This window comes from Thermobia domestica, chromosome 14 (assembly GCF_964235325.1).
Source record: "Thermobia domestica chromosome 14, izTheDome1.hap1.1, whole genome shotgun sequence".
NCBI classification, from domain to species: domain Eukaryota; kingdom Metazoa; phylum Arthropoda; class Insecta; order Zygentoma; family Lepismatidae; genus Thermobia; species Thermobia domestica.
This window is the reverse complement of record NC_137467.1, coordinates 136,869,408-136,884,944: the sequence shown is the minus strand read 5'-3', so window position 1 is coordinate 136,884,944 and position 15,537 is coordinate 136,869,408. Positions and strand designations below refer to the sequence as shown.

Genomic DNA, 15,537 nt, shown 5'->3' with positions numbered 1-15,537 from the left:
TTTTTTTTTTTTTCATATTTGTTTCATAGTATTAGCCTAGAAATATATAATTGTTTTATTATGCTCGTGTATTTTACATTGAAGTTGCGGGAAAAGAAAGGTGTTCGGTTTAAAATAGGGAAAACGAATGGGATCCGAGTAGCAGTTGGGTAAAATTAGAAACTGGACTTTTGTGTGAAATACATTATTTTATTTTATCGTAAAAATGAGAAGGTTTATGACTCTGAAGGTTTTATGGCCCATTCTTGAAAAAGACATGAGTTGCAACAAAATTTTAATGAAACGCTCAAAGAGCTTGATGTATGCAGATTGCCGCCGTGAGTGTTCACAAGAATATTAGTTATTGCGTATGTTTTCCACATTTTTTCCCTGTTCCTCCTGACCTCTCTTTACTGACATTTTCACTTGGCCCGCTTTTGATTTGGCTCCTGTCTGGGTGGCAGTCGCCGCGTAGCCACCTGGGCCAGTCCGGACCTGTCTCAAAGACACCTGGAGTTTGAAATGTTTATGAATCACTCTTTTTAATTGACAGTCAAATTATGTAGGGATAATCAATGCCTCAAAGGACCTCACTACTTAGTTTCATGATACTTTCCGAATACATTACCGCTGTCAAATCTAAATTTTAACGAACCATTTCGCTTTTCCATTAATTTGAACATTGTAAAGAAAAAGGCAAATGCAAAAAAGATGATAATGTTTTTTAAAGAGTAAAAATTTTAATAATATTGAATATGATCAGTAAATTTTCGTGTTGTCTATATTTTTTGGTTTGTTTATGTTTTTCTTTAATAAAATGTACTTTTAACTCTCACTTTTCATATGGGTGTTCAATTCTAGCTTTGTGTGTGGTATATAGGCCTGACGGTGAACAGGTGGCTGTAGCAACCCTTGATGGACAAATCACGTTTTTCGTGGTGAAAACAGGTGATCAGTGCGGCTTCATTGAAGGCAAGAATGACCTGGGAAGTGGAAGATCAGAAACAGATCTGATTACAGCCAAAAAGAGCCTTCAGGGAAAGTAAGCGATAAGTTATTGTGATTAATCTTATTTCTGATCTATAATTCTGTTCAAATCTTAGGTAATAAGCTTCCAAGACTAGGATTTCCACTATTAGAATTCTAATATTTGATTTTATAACTTAGAATAGTCTCAAAAAAATAAGCTAGGTGATGTTGTTTTAATGTAAGTCACTTGAAGAGCAACCGTATTTATAAACTCAAAAGATATTAATTCCCTTGCTCTTCAGTGTCATATCGTACCGTATCATTTTGATTTAAAAAAAAAAATAAAAAATCAAGTTAAATGTCAAATTTTTGCTAGAATTTCTGAAAACTTCTTACAGTTTTACGAGGGGAAGTCAAAAAGTAAAGTGACTCACAATTTCTCGCACTAGGGTTTGGTAACACTGCTAGTATCCAGCGCTAAAATAGTGTCGTCTGCAAACACTTCCGTGCAACGTGTCACTTTTATTCCCGCGTTAGTCGTTGGAGTGAAGTAGACCGTTAAACATGGTATCTCCATCGTCGACCTGCACAAAGGAGAAAATGAGGGCAGTGAAGCGCAGTATAGTGGCAGCTGTTTATCGCGAAGCAAGTTCTACGAATGGATAAAGCGTTTCAAACAGGGAAGAACTTTCTGTGACGAGGAAAGATTGGGCATTCCATCGACGTCAACGACTGAGGACAATTTGAAAGTCGTTGAGGGTATAGTGATGGAAGACAACGAATCACAGTGGACGAAATCGCCAATACTTTACATACTGTGCTTCCCGCAGGTGTAACATCTTCCGCAAACAAGCAAAAAAAAAAAAAAAAAAAAAAAAAAAAAAAAAAAAAAAAAAAACCACTGCGCTCATTTTCTCCTTGGTGCAGATCTACACTGGAGTTGCCATGTTTAACAGTCTGCTACACTTCAACAACTAACATGGGAATAAGAATGACACATTGCATACAAGTGTTGCAGATGACACTAATTCAGCGCTGGATATTGGCACTGTTACCAAACCCTAGTGCGAGATATTGCGTCCCTTTACTTTTTGACCTCACCTCGTATTTGTATTTCACAAATAAATGTTGCAGTAATAACTGCCATCGTATTACGTAAGTTAGTTTAAAAAAGTGGAGCGAGCAAGTTTAGTGCGGTGGTCATTACCTTTTATTTTTAATGTAAACACTGGTAAATTAATACAATACTGAAGATCAAGGTAAATATCTGTTGAGTTTATTGAAATGTGAAGTTAGATAACCAAGAAGAAAGAAAAGCATAAAATAGATACCCATTAAACCCATTTGGTAACTAGCCAAAGATTATCCACACAAAATGCAAGGAACAACAAGATTCTTGAGTTTTTATCCTGCGATGCCTTCAAAAATTGCTCTTCTTACAGAAGTTCCTAAAATAGGTGGTGTGAACTTACATAATTATTTGTTTCTTCTGATTCCCAGAAGAGGATGTAAAATGGAGAGGTACCGAATTTCAAAGAGTTGTACTATAATTGGAACATCAAAGTGAGTGGATGTGCTAACAGTTGTTAACCCTTTCGACTCCGTAGGTATTCGATAAAAGTCTCAGATTCTTACTCAAACACCTGTAACTTTTAGCATAAGTATTCTAGATTTACAAGTTATCCGTGATTTTGAATTGGAGTTAAATAGGCTTTCATGCGATATTCTTATAGTATGTGCGAAATAAAAGTAACCGAGGAATATTTGTTTGAGGGGCCAGGTGGCTTAGTAGTAGAGCGTGGTACTGTGGTACGTGGGATCCCTGGTTCGATCCCAGCTCGCACCAAGTGGACTTCGTGGTGGACAAATACCGTGTGCGTGGGTTTCCTCGGGGTTCTCCCGTTTGCCTCCACTTTCTTCATTCCACCATTTCACTCATTTGTTATCATTACCAAAAATAATAGCCTACACGACGTAACCGTGGGACGTAAAAGTGAAATATTTCATTTCAGGGAATATTTGTAAAATATCACGAAAGAAAATAGCTATCTCTAACTTTTTTCGGTTACTACCAACATTGACGCCTGAGCCATTGTGTCCCCACCTCTCTTCTACTATATTTAATTTGGAAAAGTGTTTCATTACGAAGAGAACGAAACATAAGAAATCTTCGTATGGCATTTACAATGACAACTGCGCCTCCTGAACTAATTGGATTTTTTTTAAGCTTTCAAAATAGTGAAAAGAGTCAACAGAACATCGAGATTAGGGCTTTGTAGTGATGTAATACTTACATGAAATACGTGGTAAAAACCAAAGCAGCATAGATAAAGGTATCGTTCTCGCTTGATAATGAGGAGAATCTGAGTACGAATCACGCAGTTAACTACTCTTAACTAAGATCTAACCAGGGTTTTCATCAGTTCTATCGGGTAAGTAGTGAAATATTCTAGAAATTTTCGATCAAAACTTCAGGAGAGAACCGAAGTATACAAATAATATTAATAATAATAAAAATATTTTTAAGACTAAGTTTCCAGAAGGTATAATATTGGTAAACATGATGCATTGATTTTTAGTTAAAATGAGTTAAAATTATTTCGAAACTCTAGTAATAGAATTCGATGAAACTATAGCGCATTTTCAGTTCAGATAGCTTGTTTCTGGTCCCTTTTTGTCACTACATTGAATCAGTGCAGTTCAGATATCTGTTCTTGTATGGCAGCAGATCCTTAGGAACACAAACATTAGTCTCTTCAATGTAACATGTATTACGTCACAACCTCACTGTATGTCTGCAGACTGTGTTACCAGGACGTCAGCTAGGTGTTGTGTTGCTAAAGAAAGCTATATCAGAGTGAACCATAAACATAAAACTGAGACTATTTTTTTTTTCTTTATGGATGTAATTGGGACATTCTGCGAGACTTGCGGCAAATAACATTTAACACCACATGTGGAAGAGGTACGGCGAATTAATGCGCCTAATGCCGGAGGTGGGTGAAATTTCGTTCTTGTGATACAACAGTAAAATATCCGCTCCATGGGGACTAACTGATGGTTTGAGACAACTTCTAAAAGTATCGTCGAAGCTGACTCACGTCCAAGTGTTCGCGTTATTGTAAAGAAGATTCGCATTCACCATTCACCATACCACATTGGTGCTACTGAATTCACACTAGTCAACAAGGTACTCTATTTGAAAGTGTTCGTTTCTCTTCTTCTGAGGAATAAACGGGAACGATTTCTACATTGAATTGGCACATTTCAAGAAAATATGATCTATGATCACTACTACATCCACACAAGGTGTTGTGGTCTGATCAATTCATATCCTTCTCCGTCGGGGTGAGACTATCATTTTGGGTCCTTCCATTACTGAAGTGCATGAACTAGATCCGTCGATTAATTCTGAGATAGCTAGTATTAGTATCCTGCTGTTACATGGTAATGCCTGTCAAGATATCACACAAAGTACTGTGCAGATTTCCAGTGGATTACGGTGTGAACACCTATCATGTCCCCCGACTTATCACTACTGGTTTCAACCTTCCCGCCATCTTTATCAATCATTGACCACAAAAGAAATTGCCGATAGTGAAAAAAATGTTCGGCATACAGTTATTGAAAGCTTCGCATCAAACTCTTGACGCTTCTTTCGCCGTGGAATCAAGTGATTGGCCGAACGGATGGTAAAAGTGTATGGATTCAAAGAGAGACTACTTGGACCTGTTTGTTTCATAGAACTTAAAAGTGACACATGTCTACCATCCCACCAATCCAATAATTAAGTATTGTTTCTAAAGCACCGCTATAGTATCTTTGTGTATTAATTTTTATGGAATGTAGGTAGATATTTGAGTAATATTATGTGGTTTTATTGCAGGGCATTTACATCATTATGCTATACGGCTGATGGAGAATGTATCTTAGCGGGCGGACAATCGAAAAACGTTTGTATTTACAATGTGAAAGAAGCTTTGTTACTGAAGAAGTTTGAAATCACCATGAATAGGTCGCTTGATGCTGTTGACGTAAGTTTTCTTCCATTGACTTTCTATATTTTTATATGGTTCCTATTAATATCTTAAAAGTAAATAGGTAAAAAGAAAATGTATTTGATAATCATTGTAAAGGATGTTCTATAAAGAATGCAACTTTCGAATGCCCGCCATTTCTGTTCTTATAAGTTGGCAGCACTGAACGTTATACGATTTTCATTTCTTGTTAATATTCACGAAATGCTGAATAGCACATGATCGTCATCTGTTTTCTGGACCGAACTTGCAGCAACATTATCACTCACGATAGTGTTGTTTTCATCAGAGCAACTAATACGAGAACACCCCGAGGGTTTTAATATTCTCATTACAGTCGACTTATTTGGTGCATTACGTTGACCACGGAGTTTACGAATAATCTCTGCACAACTTCACCTCATTTGTAATAAGTTTTCACTATAATAACACGCTATTCCGTTGAGAAGTGCTCCAATTCTATCCGTACAGAAAACAGATGATGATCATGCGCTATTTAGCGTTTCGTAACTACAAACCGGAGAAAGACAACAAATGAAAATCGTGTAACGTCCAGTGCCGCCAACTTACTAGAGCAGAAATGGCGGTCATTTCAAAAGTTGCATTCTTTATGGGATACCATTTTTAGGCATGTGTGTGTGTGTATATATATATGTGTATGTATGTTAAGGGATCTAAGAGATACAGATAAACCTTGCAAAATAGCGATGTAAAACAGTTGGGACTTTCAGGGAGTATATCTAATCTTCTGAACATTTCACTGATATTCTAATAATAAACAGTCATGTTAATAGGTGTCGCCACATGCGCTGTTACCTATCTGTATAACGAGGTCATTGAATAACTGCATAAATATGATACGGAGTTCGGGTAGTTGGTGAGCAAACTACGAGGGTAATTCAGAAAGTAATGCCTTCAAGGTGATACCTTTATTTGTGTTTGACAGATAGCACCGATACATATGTCAGTGGAAAGCTTGCAATGTCAGCTACAAATTGTAGCATCATTTTTCAACATAGTCCGCATTACGGGCAACACACTTGCTTTAATGCGAAACAAGGTTTTTCATCCCGTCGGCGAAGAATTAGGGTGGTTGTTGGCGACACCATTGCCGAACTGTTGCTTCCACCTCCGCGTCACTACTATAGCGAAGGTCCTTAAGGTGATCTTTAAGTTTAGGAAAGAGCCAAAAGTCACCGGTCGCAAGATCTGGGCTATAGACAGGATGAGGCAAAATGACATCACTTTGCCAGCAGATGGGACAACTTTGAATTTTTGCGGAGGAAAGGTGTGGCGGTACTCCATCGACTGATGCTTCGTTTCTGGGTCGTAATGTTGTATTCACGACTCGTCGTCGGCGATGAATGTTCCTGGGCGTACAACCTTCTGCAGTCAGAAATTCAATGACAGCCCGCTGTTTCAACCAGACATCACCATTGAATACCATGGATTGCTGCATTACTCTGCAATGGGAAGAGATAGGAAGGTGAAACAAATGTCATTCTATAGCTTAAACATCAGTGCATTGATGATAAATAGTTCAGAATATTTGCAGTACTGTTGGCCAAGTAATGGGCTTGGAGGCATTACTTTCTGAAATACCCACGTAAAATTATGACGAGTGAGTTTCATTTCACAATTGAAACTGTGGTAGATTTCCAAACAATGCGAATCCAATATTAAAATAGACCTATAACTCGGGGATGCAATAGAGGGATAGTGAGAGATGAAACCTGTTAAATGGTAAATTTTCTACAACTTCCGTCTTAATAGAGAAATGCAAAAGAAGATTGGAATATTTACTTCAAACGATGAATTGACAGTAGAAAACCGCTTGCCGCTATATATTACTGTTTTTGTTCTATGGTGATCAGTGTTCAAAGAGGAAATGGTTGATTTCTATCGCTTCCAGTTTAAATAGGGAGTTAATGGAGAAGATGGAACCTATTCTTGGGACGATGAATCGATTCCGAAACATCGGTTTTCGATATCTCGTAACATTTTTGTTTTATTGAAATTAATATTGAAACCGGAAATACAGTAAAGCCACGATTATCCGCGGGATTGGATGCCAATGCAAAGCGGATAACCTGAAAAATGACTTAAAAAAATGAGTTGCAAACATGAAAAGGAATATTTAAGCATAAAAACTATGTTTTATTGTACAAAACACATAATAAAACTTTTAAAATATGTGCAATACAGCAAATCACTCTTCCCAATTCTCGTTTCTCTTGCCTTAGAACAATTGGCTTCTGCTTATCAGAGTAAAGTTTCACTTCGAAACGTGCAATATTGTTGAAAATATTGATTTTTACAATGCAATTTATTTTTATGTTTTAGAATACAGTACTTATTTGCATGCGGAGTGTCAGTCTGCAACGACTACTTATAAAAATAGTGGAGTGCGACTGCAGTAGGGCTAAAAAATATTTCGAAGCACTCGCAGATAATCGGGGCTTTGCTGTACTAGGAAATTTCTACTACTTTCGGTTTAGCAGTATTATCGATGGACAATGGTATATTTTGTTGATACTTAATCGATTCAATTTTTTTTTAAAAAAAACAGATAAAAACCGGAAGTATAATAAATTTCTACCACTTCCGGATTAAGTGGAGTAATATGAGTGGAGATAGCATCATTTCGTGAGACGTTGACTCCAGAATATCGCTTGTCCAGGGTGTCTATCGGTCACGGACGTGTAAATGTGTTTTTTTATATTAAATAAGTGCAGTCTTGTTCAGCAGTGTGTTTATTTTTCAGAAGTCACGAAATCAGAAAACGGTCATGAAAGTCAAGAAAAAGTCACGAAATTTAGCTTTTGGGTCACGATTTTTTTTTTTAACCTGTACAAATATAAGTACAAACTGGAAAATTTTGTTCTATAAAACGTCAAAATTCATCACCAAAAATATCTATGATCGGCTTTAGATGCTACCAAATCACAAACAAGGCACGCTTCTATTGCATGCATACAAATTCGACCTAATTCGCACCCAAATTTGCTCTTGAGAAGGCTACGCAGTTCTATGGTTTGGTAAAGAAAAGGTCACGAACTTTCATTTTGCAATTTTAGTAGACACCCTGTTGTCACTATTTATTACCATTTTTGCTTTACAGCGGCCAACGTTGAAACCGGAAACTGTTGATCTGTATCGCTTCCGGTTTCAGTAGAGGGTTATTGCAAAAGGTAGAGCCGATTCTTGGGGATGCTGAAACGATACCAGAAAACCGCTCCTCGATATCTCTGTTTTTGTTATATGGCGATCAACGTTGAAACCGGAAACAGTTGATTTCCACGACTTCCTGTTTTAATAGAATAATACTGGTAGAAAGTTATTTTTTGCTGAGACTCTGAATCGATTCTAAGAAAACAGATTGTCATTAACTATAATGATTTTTATTATATGACTATCAATGTTGAAACCGTAAGTGACTTGATTGCTACCACCGATTTCTATAGAGGGTTATTGCAGGATATTGAACCTATTCTTGAGACGTTGAATCGATTTAAAAAAAACGGCTTCTCGATATCTTTGAATGTTTTTGCTTTATAGAAATTAGTATTGAAACCGAAAGTACTAGTAAATTTGAACCCCTTTTGATTTCAGTAGATTGTTAACAGCCCGACATACTAAAAATAATACAATTTTTCTTTGGCTTGTTTTTCATAAGTGAAAGGAGATAACGAAATGCTACTTACCACAATCCTAGATAATATTATTCTACAACAGAAAATATGAACTTGAAGAATTTTCAGTGTTGCTATCCATAGAAATTACAGTGTTACTAGAATAACAATTTCCCCAAAATCTAAGTTAAGGCAGCGACTAGAGGAACTGCATTTGATTACGTATCCTGTTGTTTTGGAATTCTGTGAAGTATTTTTGAAATAACATTATTATTTAATTTTAATAACTGTATGTTAAAATTATTTTGTTTATTACAAACTAAATACAGCTATTATTTAAAAAGTAGTTCACAGGATACCAAAACAACATGATACGTAATCAAGTCCAGTTGAGTTCGTTCCTCTAGTCGCTGTCTTAACTTAGATTTTGGGGGAAATATTATTCTGGCAACATTGTAATTTCTATGGATGACAACATTGAAAATTCTTCAGGTTTCTATTTTCTGTTGTAGAATAACATTATCTGTGATTGTAGTAAGTTGCGTTTCATTATCTCCTTTCACTTATTAAAAACAAGCAAAAGAAAAACGGTAAATTTTGTATTATTTTTAATATGTCAGGCTTAGTGTTGTAAATAGAAAAAAAACCGTTCGTTTTTTTTCAGAAATGTACGTTTTTTTTAGAAAAAAAACATTGCCTCTCGTTTTTTTTCTAAATTTCGTTTTTTTTCAAATAGTCATTTCTAATGCATCTTACGTCTATTTAAGTATTAAATATTTTTATGTAGGTATAATCACCGTAAAATGCAACATAAATTAAACGCTAGATACTGATACGCTACAAATATTTTACAATTTACATGAATACCATATCTATTAACAATTCGGGTTTCAGCAGTTTCCATCAATATCAACTAAGAAACGAAAGTAGAAGTGAAATTTTGTTTTTTCGTGAAAACAGGCCTTTAATAAGTACGAAGAAATGTCACGAACAGTATAAAATTCATATAACTTGTCTAAAGATAAAAACTAATAATAATTTGCCTAATAGTATTTTTCTAAATGTCATATATAAATAATTTGTCGACTAGATACATATGATATGCAGAGCCGGCTCTACCATATATGCAAAACGTGCATTTCCATGGAGTGGCAAGTTTGGATGGTCCGGCAAAATCTGTCATAAGTATATTATTTAAGTTAAATATTTCTTGTTGGAAACAGACTTTATGATGATGGTAGTTACATTTACTAAGCTGACCTTCTATTTGAATACTACATTCATAAATTATGTTTAGGATGCATTAGTTTAAGGCCACATGGACAATGCTAAAGCAAATAGTCGAATAAATCCGAGCACAAATTGCTTGATTGTTGCCAAATGCAAGAATTCAATTCTCGAATAGTAGTGAATATCTGTTCCATTTAGTAAGTTATCACAGTTTTGATATGACAACTAGTCTTGTTTTTGTCAGAAACAAGTTCCTTATCATTGAAGATAGAAACAAGTTTTTTAGAAAATGTTAACAGATATAGAAGAGAAATCAAGAAATAAAGATAAAAGAACTAGTTGCACTGGAATTGCAAACTGATACATTGAGATTGAAGCTCGATAGTGAGTTCTATAAAAAGGATTACCATCTATCCTCTGCAGGTGTGTTTACTTTATGTTTCACTAACATAATAGATTAATATTTAAAAAAAAACACACACACACACAGCGGGATTGCATTTTTAGTGAGTATTTAACCCTTATCCGGGCAACCGGGGCCTCCCAGGCCCAGTAGCTTCATTTTTCTAAAATTTCTCAATAACCATACATATTTAGAAGACATAAAATACTGAATTCTTCTATCTTTCGTCGAAGTTAAAATCATGAACATATCGAGTTGGTAAAGCTTTTTTTTTTTTTAATTTGAAAATCTTTTCCTGACGTAACCGGGCAACCGGCGCCTAGGAGGCCCCGTATAACTTTAGTGAAATTCCTGTCAAATATTAGAATAAATTGTCACATAATTATATATTGAACACGTGACTATTGTAACCTTTAGTCGGAACAGTATGCGGCAACAGACATTGAATTTTGAGTGTTCTGCACTTAAAATATATACTGGGTCTGACAGTCCCCGGTTGCCCGTTTACGTTACAAAAATGTCTGGACCGGATTTGCTATTCTGTTTGGTCGGCTTACAAAAGCGTGACACGAAGTTTCGCTACTTGACAAAAATATATACCAGTACATTCTAGACTAGTCTGAACAGTAAGTGACAATAGGCATTGATTTTGTGTATTCTGCACTTAAAATTTATACTGGGCCTCACAGGCCCCGGTTGCCCGTTTACGTTACAAAAATGTCTTGCCCGGATAAGGGTTAAGCCTTTCTGAGTGCAACTGCACTTACCCTCACCTTTGTTGTTCATGCTGGAGTAGCATACTTAAAATCATGACTTTTAAGATTTGTTCTTTCTGGAGAAAGGGGGAGGCGGCAAATTATGCCATTGCATGGAGCGACAAATTGACTAGGACCGGCCCTGATGATATGTATATAAAAGACACGAATATAGGATGACTGAAATTGAAGCAATGCAGGATGTTTCAAAATTAATATTAGGGTTTTGAAACTTTGTAGTATCTATTACAATTAACTTACAATTATAAATATTATATAAAATGAAAGAGCAACTCAAACAGTTTTGTACGCACGCATGTACATGCATTGTTTCTTCTGTCTGCCGTTAGAAACAGCAAGCAGCAAAGATGTAAACTGGAGAGCAGACAGTTTTTTGTGTTTTAATAAAGACTGAATCTGTACAGTGCAACGGTCTGTGTGAAGAATATTAAGGAGACGCTTGCAACTACATCCTTATCGTTTGCAGTTGCTACAGGTCTAAAGTCTACGGACTACGGTTTACATGCCAATTTCGTAAGTGAAATATTGCTGCATAACAATGAAGATTTTCTGGATCGTGTCGTCTTCAGTGGTAAATCGACATTTCACCTAAGAGCTAATGTGAACACTCATAATGTTTGTATCTGGACGTCAGCAAATCCTCAGGAGATGGTACACTTGAAACGAGACTCTCCTAAATTGAATATGTTTTGTGCCATATGGCGGAAAGTTTATGGGCCTTTCTCGCCTATCGACTAGATGTGTGCCATGTGACGAATGAATCTCACATTGAACACTTGTAGCAAAGACTGTTTGAGGTGCTCTTTTACTTGATGCATTGTTTATAATTGTACGTAAAATGTAATAAGTACTACGAAGACTTAAAACCCCAAAATTCATTTTGAAACACCCTGCATTTCTCACCAACAGTGTTGGAACTAAGATGTAAAAAGGAGAAACTTTTCCTTATAAAGTTATTGTTTACAACTACGATAGTATTATTAGTCGAGACTATAACTACAACAACAACATGAGTTAGTAGTAAAACAAAATGTAATCAAATGTATACTCAGTGGCCCAGGTGGCCAAAGTGGCACACATGGGTGTGTCATTTGTTTAATCCACTCCTGTGTGGACACTAATTAAGATATCGGGATATTATTCTTGCAAAATATGGTTGGACTATAGTTTATTATATTAATTTTTTTCTTCTGGTGTCGAATTTCCTTCTTAAATTTCACCCCAGTAAAAAATGCGAGAATTTTCTGATTACAAATTTCCTTTACTACTTTTTTCCCTGTAGCTTTCTTCGTTGTAGAAAGACATCCTTAAGACTTGCCAAGTAGATACCTCGGATGGATACCTAACTGATGACATCAATTGGACAGGCCTGCGCGCAGTGTTGCCAATTAGGGAAATTAAAATTTTCCTAAATTTGGGCAAAAATTAGAAATTTTTATTTATAAATCCGTACCTATATGTCCGAGTGCAAGTCAACTTACGCCAATCGAACATTTGTCCTTACTTAAGAAACGCAAGTTCAGATCGTTACAATGGGATAATTAGGAAACGCACGAAGAATTCATATTTAGGTTCTAACCCTTGATTTTTCTAATTTTTCCCTACTTTTCTGTTTACCGTAATATCTTTTTGGTAATTACAAGTTTTGTTCCTTAAATATCGTCATAACACTTGTAGAATATATTAGTGGTGTACCAATGTTTAATTTAAGATAGTTTACGTCTGTCTGGTAGCAGTATTACCAGATACAGAAAATTTTAATTCCAGATTTTAGGGGGAAATTTTGGAAAAAATATCTGTTTTGTCTCTATTATTTCCCTCTTGTTGGCTATATCGGACCAAACGTACCAGTATCTAGAAGTCTCGTCTTTGCTCTACACAACGCACTATAGAAAGTTTCAATAGGATAATTAGGGGAAGTACAGTTGAGGTTTACAGTAGACCTTGTTCTCTAATTGGGAAGATAACTGATTTTTTTAAAGGTAGAATGAGATATTTTTTATTGACATGCTTACTTTATTAGATGTCATACTACTTGTAGGATATATTAGAGGGATACCAAATCTTATTTTAAGATAGTTTTTGTGTGTGTCTGATAGCAGTGTTGCCAGATACAGAAAATTTTAATTCCAGATTTTAGGGGCAAATTTTGGAAAAAATTCTCTTTTTTATTTCTATTATTTCCTTCTTGTTGGCTACATTCGAACAAACGTAGCAGTGTCTAGGAGCCTCATTCTTAGCCTAAGCAGTGCACCATAAAAAGTTTCACTAGAATAATTAGGGAAAGTACAGTTGAGGTTTATAATAAACCATGTTCTGTAAGTGGTAAGAAAATGGTGAATTTCTGAGGTAGAATGAGATTTTTTTTTTAATTTCATGCTTACTTTGTTATATATCGCCATGATACTTGTAGGATATATTCTTGGAGTACTAAGGTTTATTTTTAGATAGTTTTCGTCTGTCTGATGGCAGTGTTTCCAGCCAAAACAATTAATTCCCGCTTTTAGGTGAAAAATTCGGAAAAAATTCCCTTTTCCCCTCTAAAATTACCCTCTTACTGGCTACATTGAAACAAACGTACCACTACCTGAAAGCTTCCTCTTTGCCCTACAGAACGCATCATAAAAAGTTTCAATACGATAATTAGAGAAGTTGTAGCCCCGGCACATTTAATTTTTGCTTGTGAGGCGTAAAAAGTGTCAAAACTTTTATGTGTATGACAGAATTTTTTCTTTCTCTCTTTGGATGGAAGCAAGCGACTACAGGATTTCACTGTACCTTGTCAACACACCAAAGATTCTTTTTGGTGATTTGAACCCATATAGCAGGCGTGGTACTACATACAAAAAAAAAAAAAATGAAATTCGGTTAGGGATTTTTTTGTAAATTTTCCCCCCTACATTTCCCTCAATAATTTCCTACCCATTTACAACACTGCAATGCAACTTACACCAAAAAATAGTCACATCTATTTTCTAAAAAAACAAGGCTTTAACCATATCAATCGAATGAATGGTTTTTGAGCAATAAGTCACTAACTGGAAATGTAGGAAAACGCCAAAAATGACCTGGGGCCGAAAGGAATAATCACACAATTTTGCTAGTATATACGTATAAAGAAACAAAAGATTTGTAAGTTACGAGGGCTTCGACTCAAGTTCTGTTGATTATTTCAATAATCTGCAACGTAAATCAATAAATAATAGTTGCCAGAAAAAAAACAGACATTTGAAAAAAAACATGAAAAAGAACGATGTTTTTTATTGAAAAAAAACTTCACAGAAAAAAAACCGTTTTTTTACAACACTAGTCAGGCTCTTAAGGGTATTTATGATATGTTTTGTTGCTACGCTGAATCGGTTCCAGTAAATTGCTTGTCGCTGTCTTATAATTTTTATCCTATGGCAATGAACGTTGGTAGAAATTGATAATTTCTACCACTTCCGGTTTGAATTTAGGATTATTGTAGGAGGTAGAGCCTATTCTTGGGATTGCTCAATCGACTACAAGAAACCGCTTCTCGGTGTATTCTACTGTTTTTGTTTGATATCTGTCGACAGATAGCCAGACGGACGAACAAAACCGTTCTCTAAGACTTCGACACTTATGTATAGCATGGTTTGGAAGCTTAATAATAATAAATTCGTTAAACGTAAACAATTAGAACTTTCTCTTTTAACTTAAGCACGAGTTTTAAGGTTGATTTAAAGGGACAAGTTTTGTCGATAGATGTCACTACAGTCTTGGTTTCTCTCTCATATAGTTTTTACCTTTCACGAAAATTCACGATTTCTCTTAAAAATTTCAACCTAGAGACTTCAAATTTTTAGAGAAGAAACTTCATAACCTATCGAAGGCAACAATCCGTGCCGATTTTTTATTTAGAATTTTCGTCATTGTTAGAATGGTTTGAATGTTGAAATGGATATACAAACCTTTAACAATATAACTGTTTCAACAATGAAGAAAATTCTAACTAAAAAAATCGGCACGGATTGTTGCCTTCGATAGGTTATGAAATTTCTTCTCTAAAAAATTTGAAGTCTTTAGGCTGAAACTTGTGAAAAAAATCGTGAATTCTTGTAAAAGGTAAAAACTATATAAGAGAGATACGAAGACTGTAGTGATATCTATCGGCAAAGCTTGTCCCTTTACACCAACCTTAACCTATACTGTACAGTGAGCCGAGGTCTTGAATGGAACAATTAGGTCACCTTAATAATAAAATGCCAAGCATTTTAAGGGTTTACAGCCTTCCTTTTCATAGAGAGAGAGAGTGAATGAGTAAGGAAGTAAGGAAAGAAAGAAAAAAAGAAAGATAGAAAAGCTGATTTTGTGCACAAGAAAAGCTGATTTAATGCACATTGAATAAACTAGCACGCGTACTGCATGTTTTAAATTAGATACTCCATTAAAATGTTTTCGAATTATGTAATGCCTTTTAAAATAATGCTAAAAGGCTTTGTCTTGGTATGAAAGAATAAGCATCAAGCATGTATCTGTCCAGCAAA

At 35.4% G+C, this 15,537-nt stretch overlaps 1 protein-coding gene across 2 annotated transcripts in view; it reads left to right on the top strand.

Moving 5' to 3' along the window:
- The window catches only part of LOC145670340 (periodic tryptophan protein 2 homolog), a 118,775-nt gene that overhangs the window by 77,830 nt on the left and 25,408 nt on the right, over nucleotides 1-15,537 (top strand). For both annotated transcript variants that reach the window (XM_081738887.1, XM_081738886.1), the window contains exons 13-14: nucleotides 841-1,021; nucleotides 4,835-4,982. In XM_081738887.1, the coding sequence (XP_081595013.1) occupies nucleotides 841-1,021; nucleotides 4,835-4,982 (329 nt within the window). The remainder of the gene's footprint in view (nucleotides 1-840; nucleotides 1,022-4,834; nucleotides 4,983-15,537) is intronic.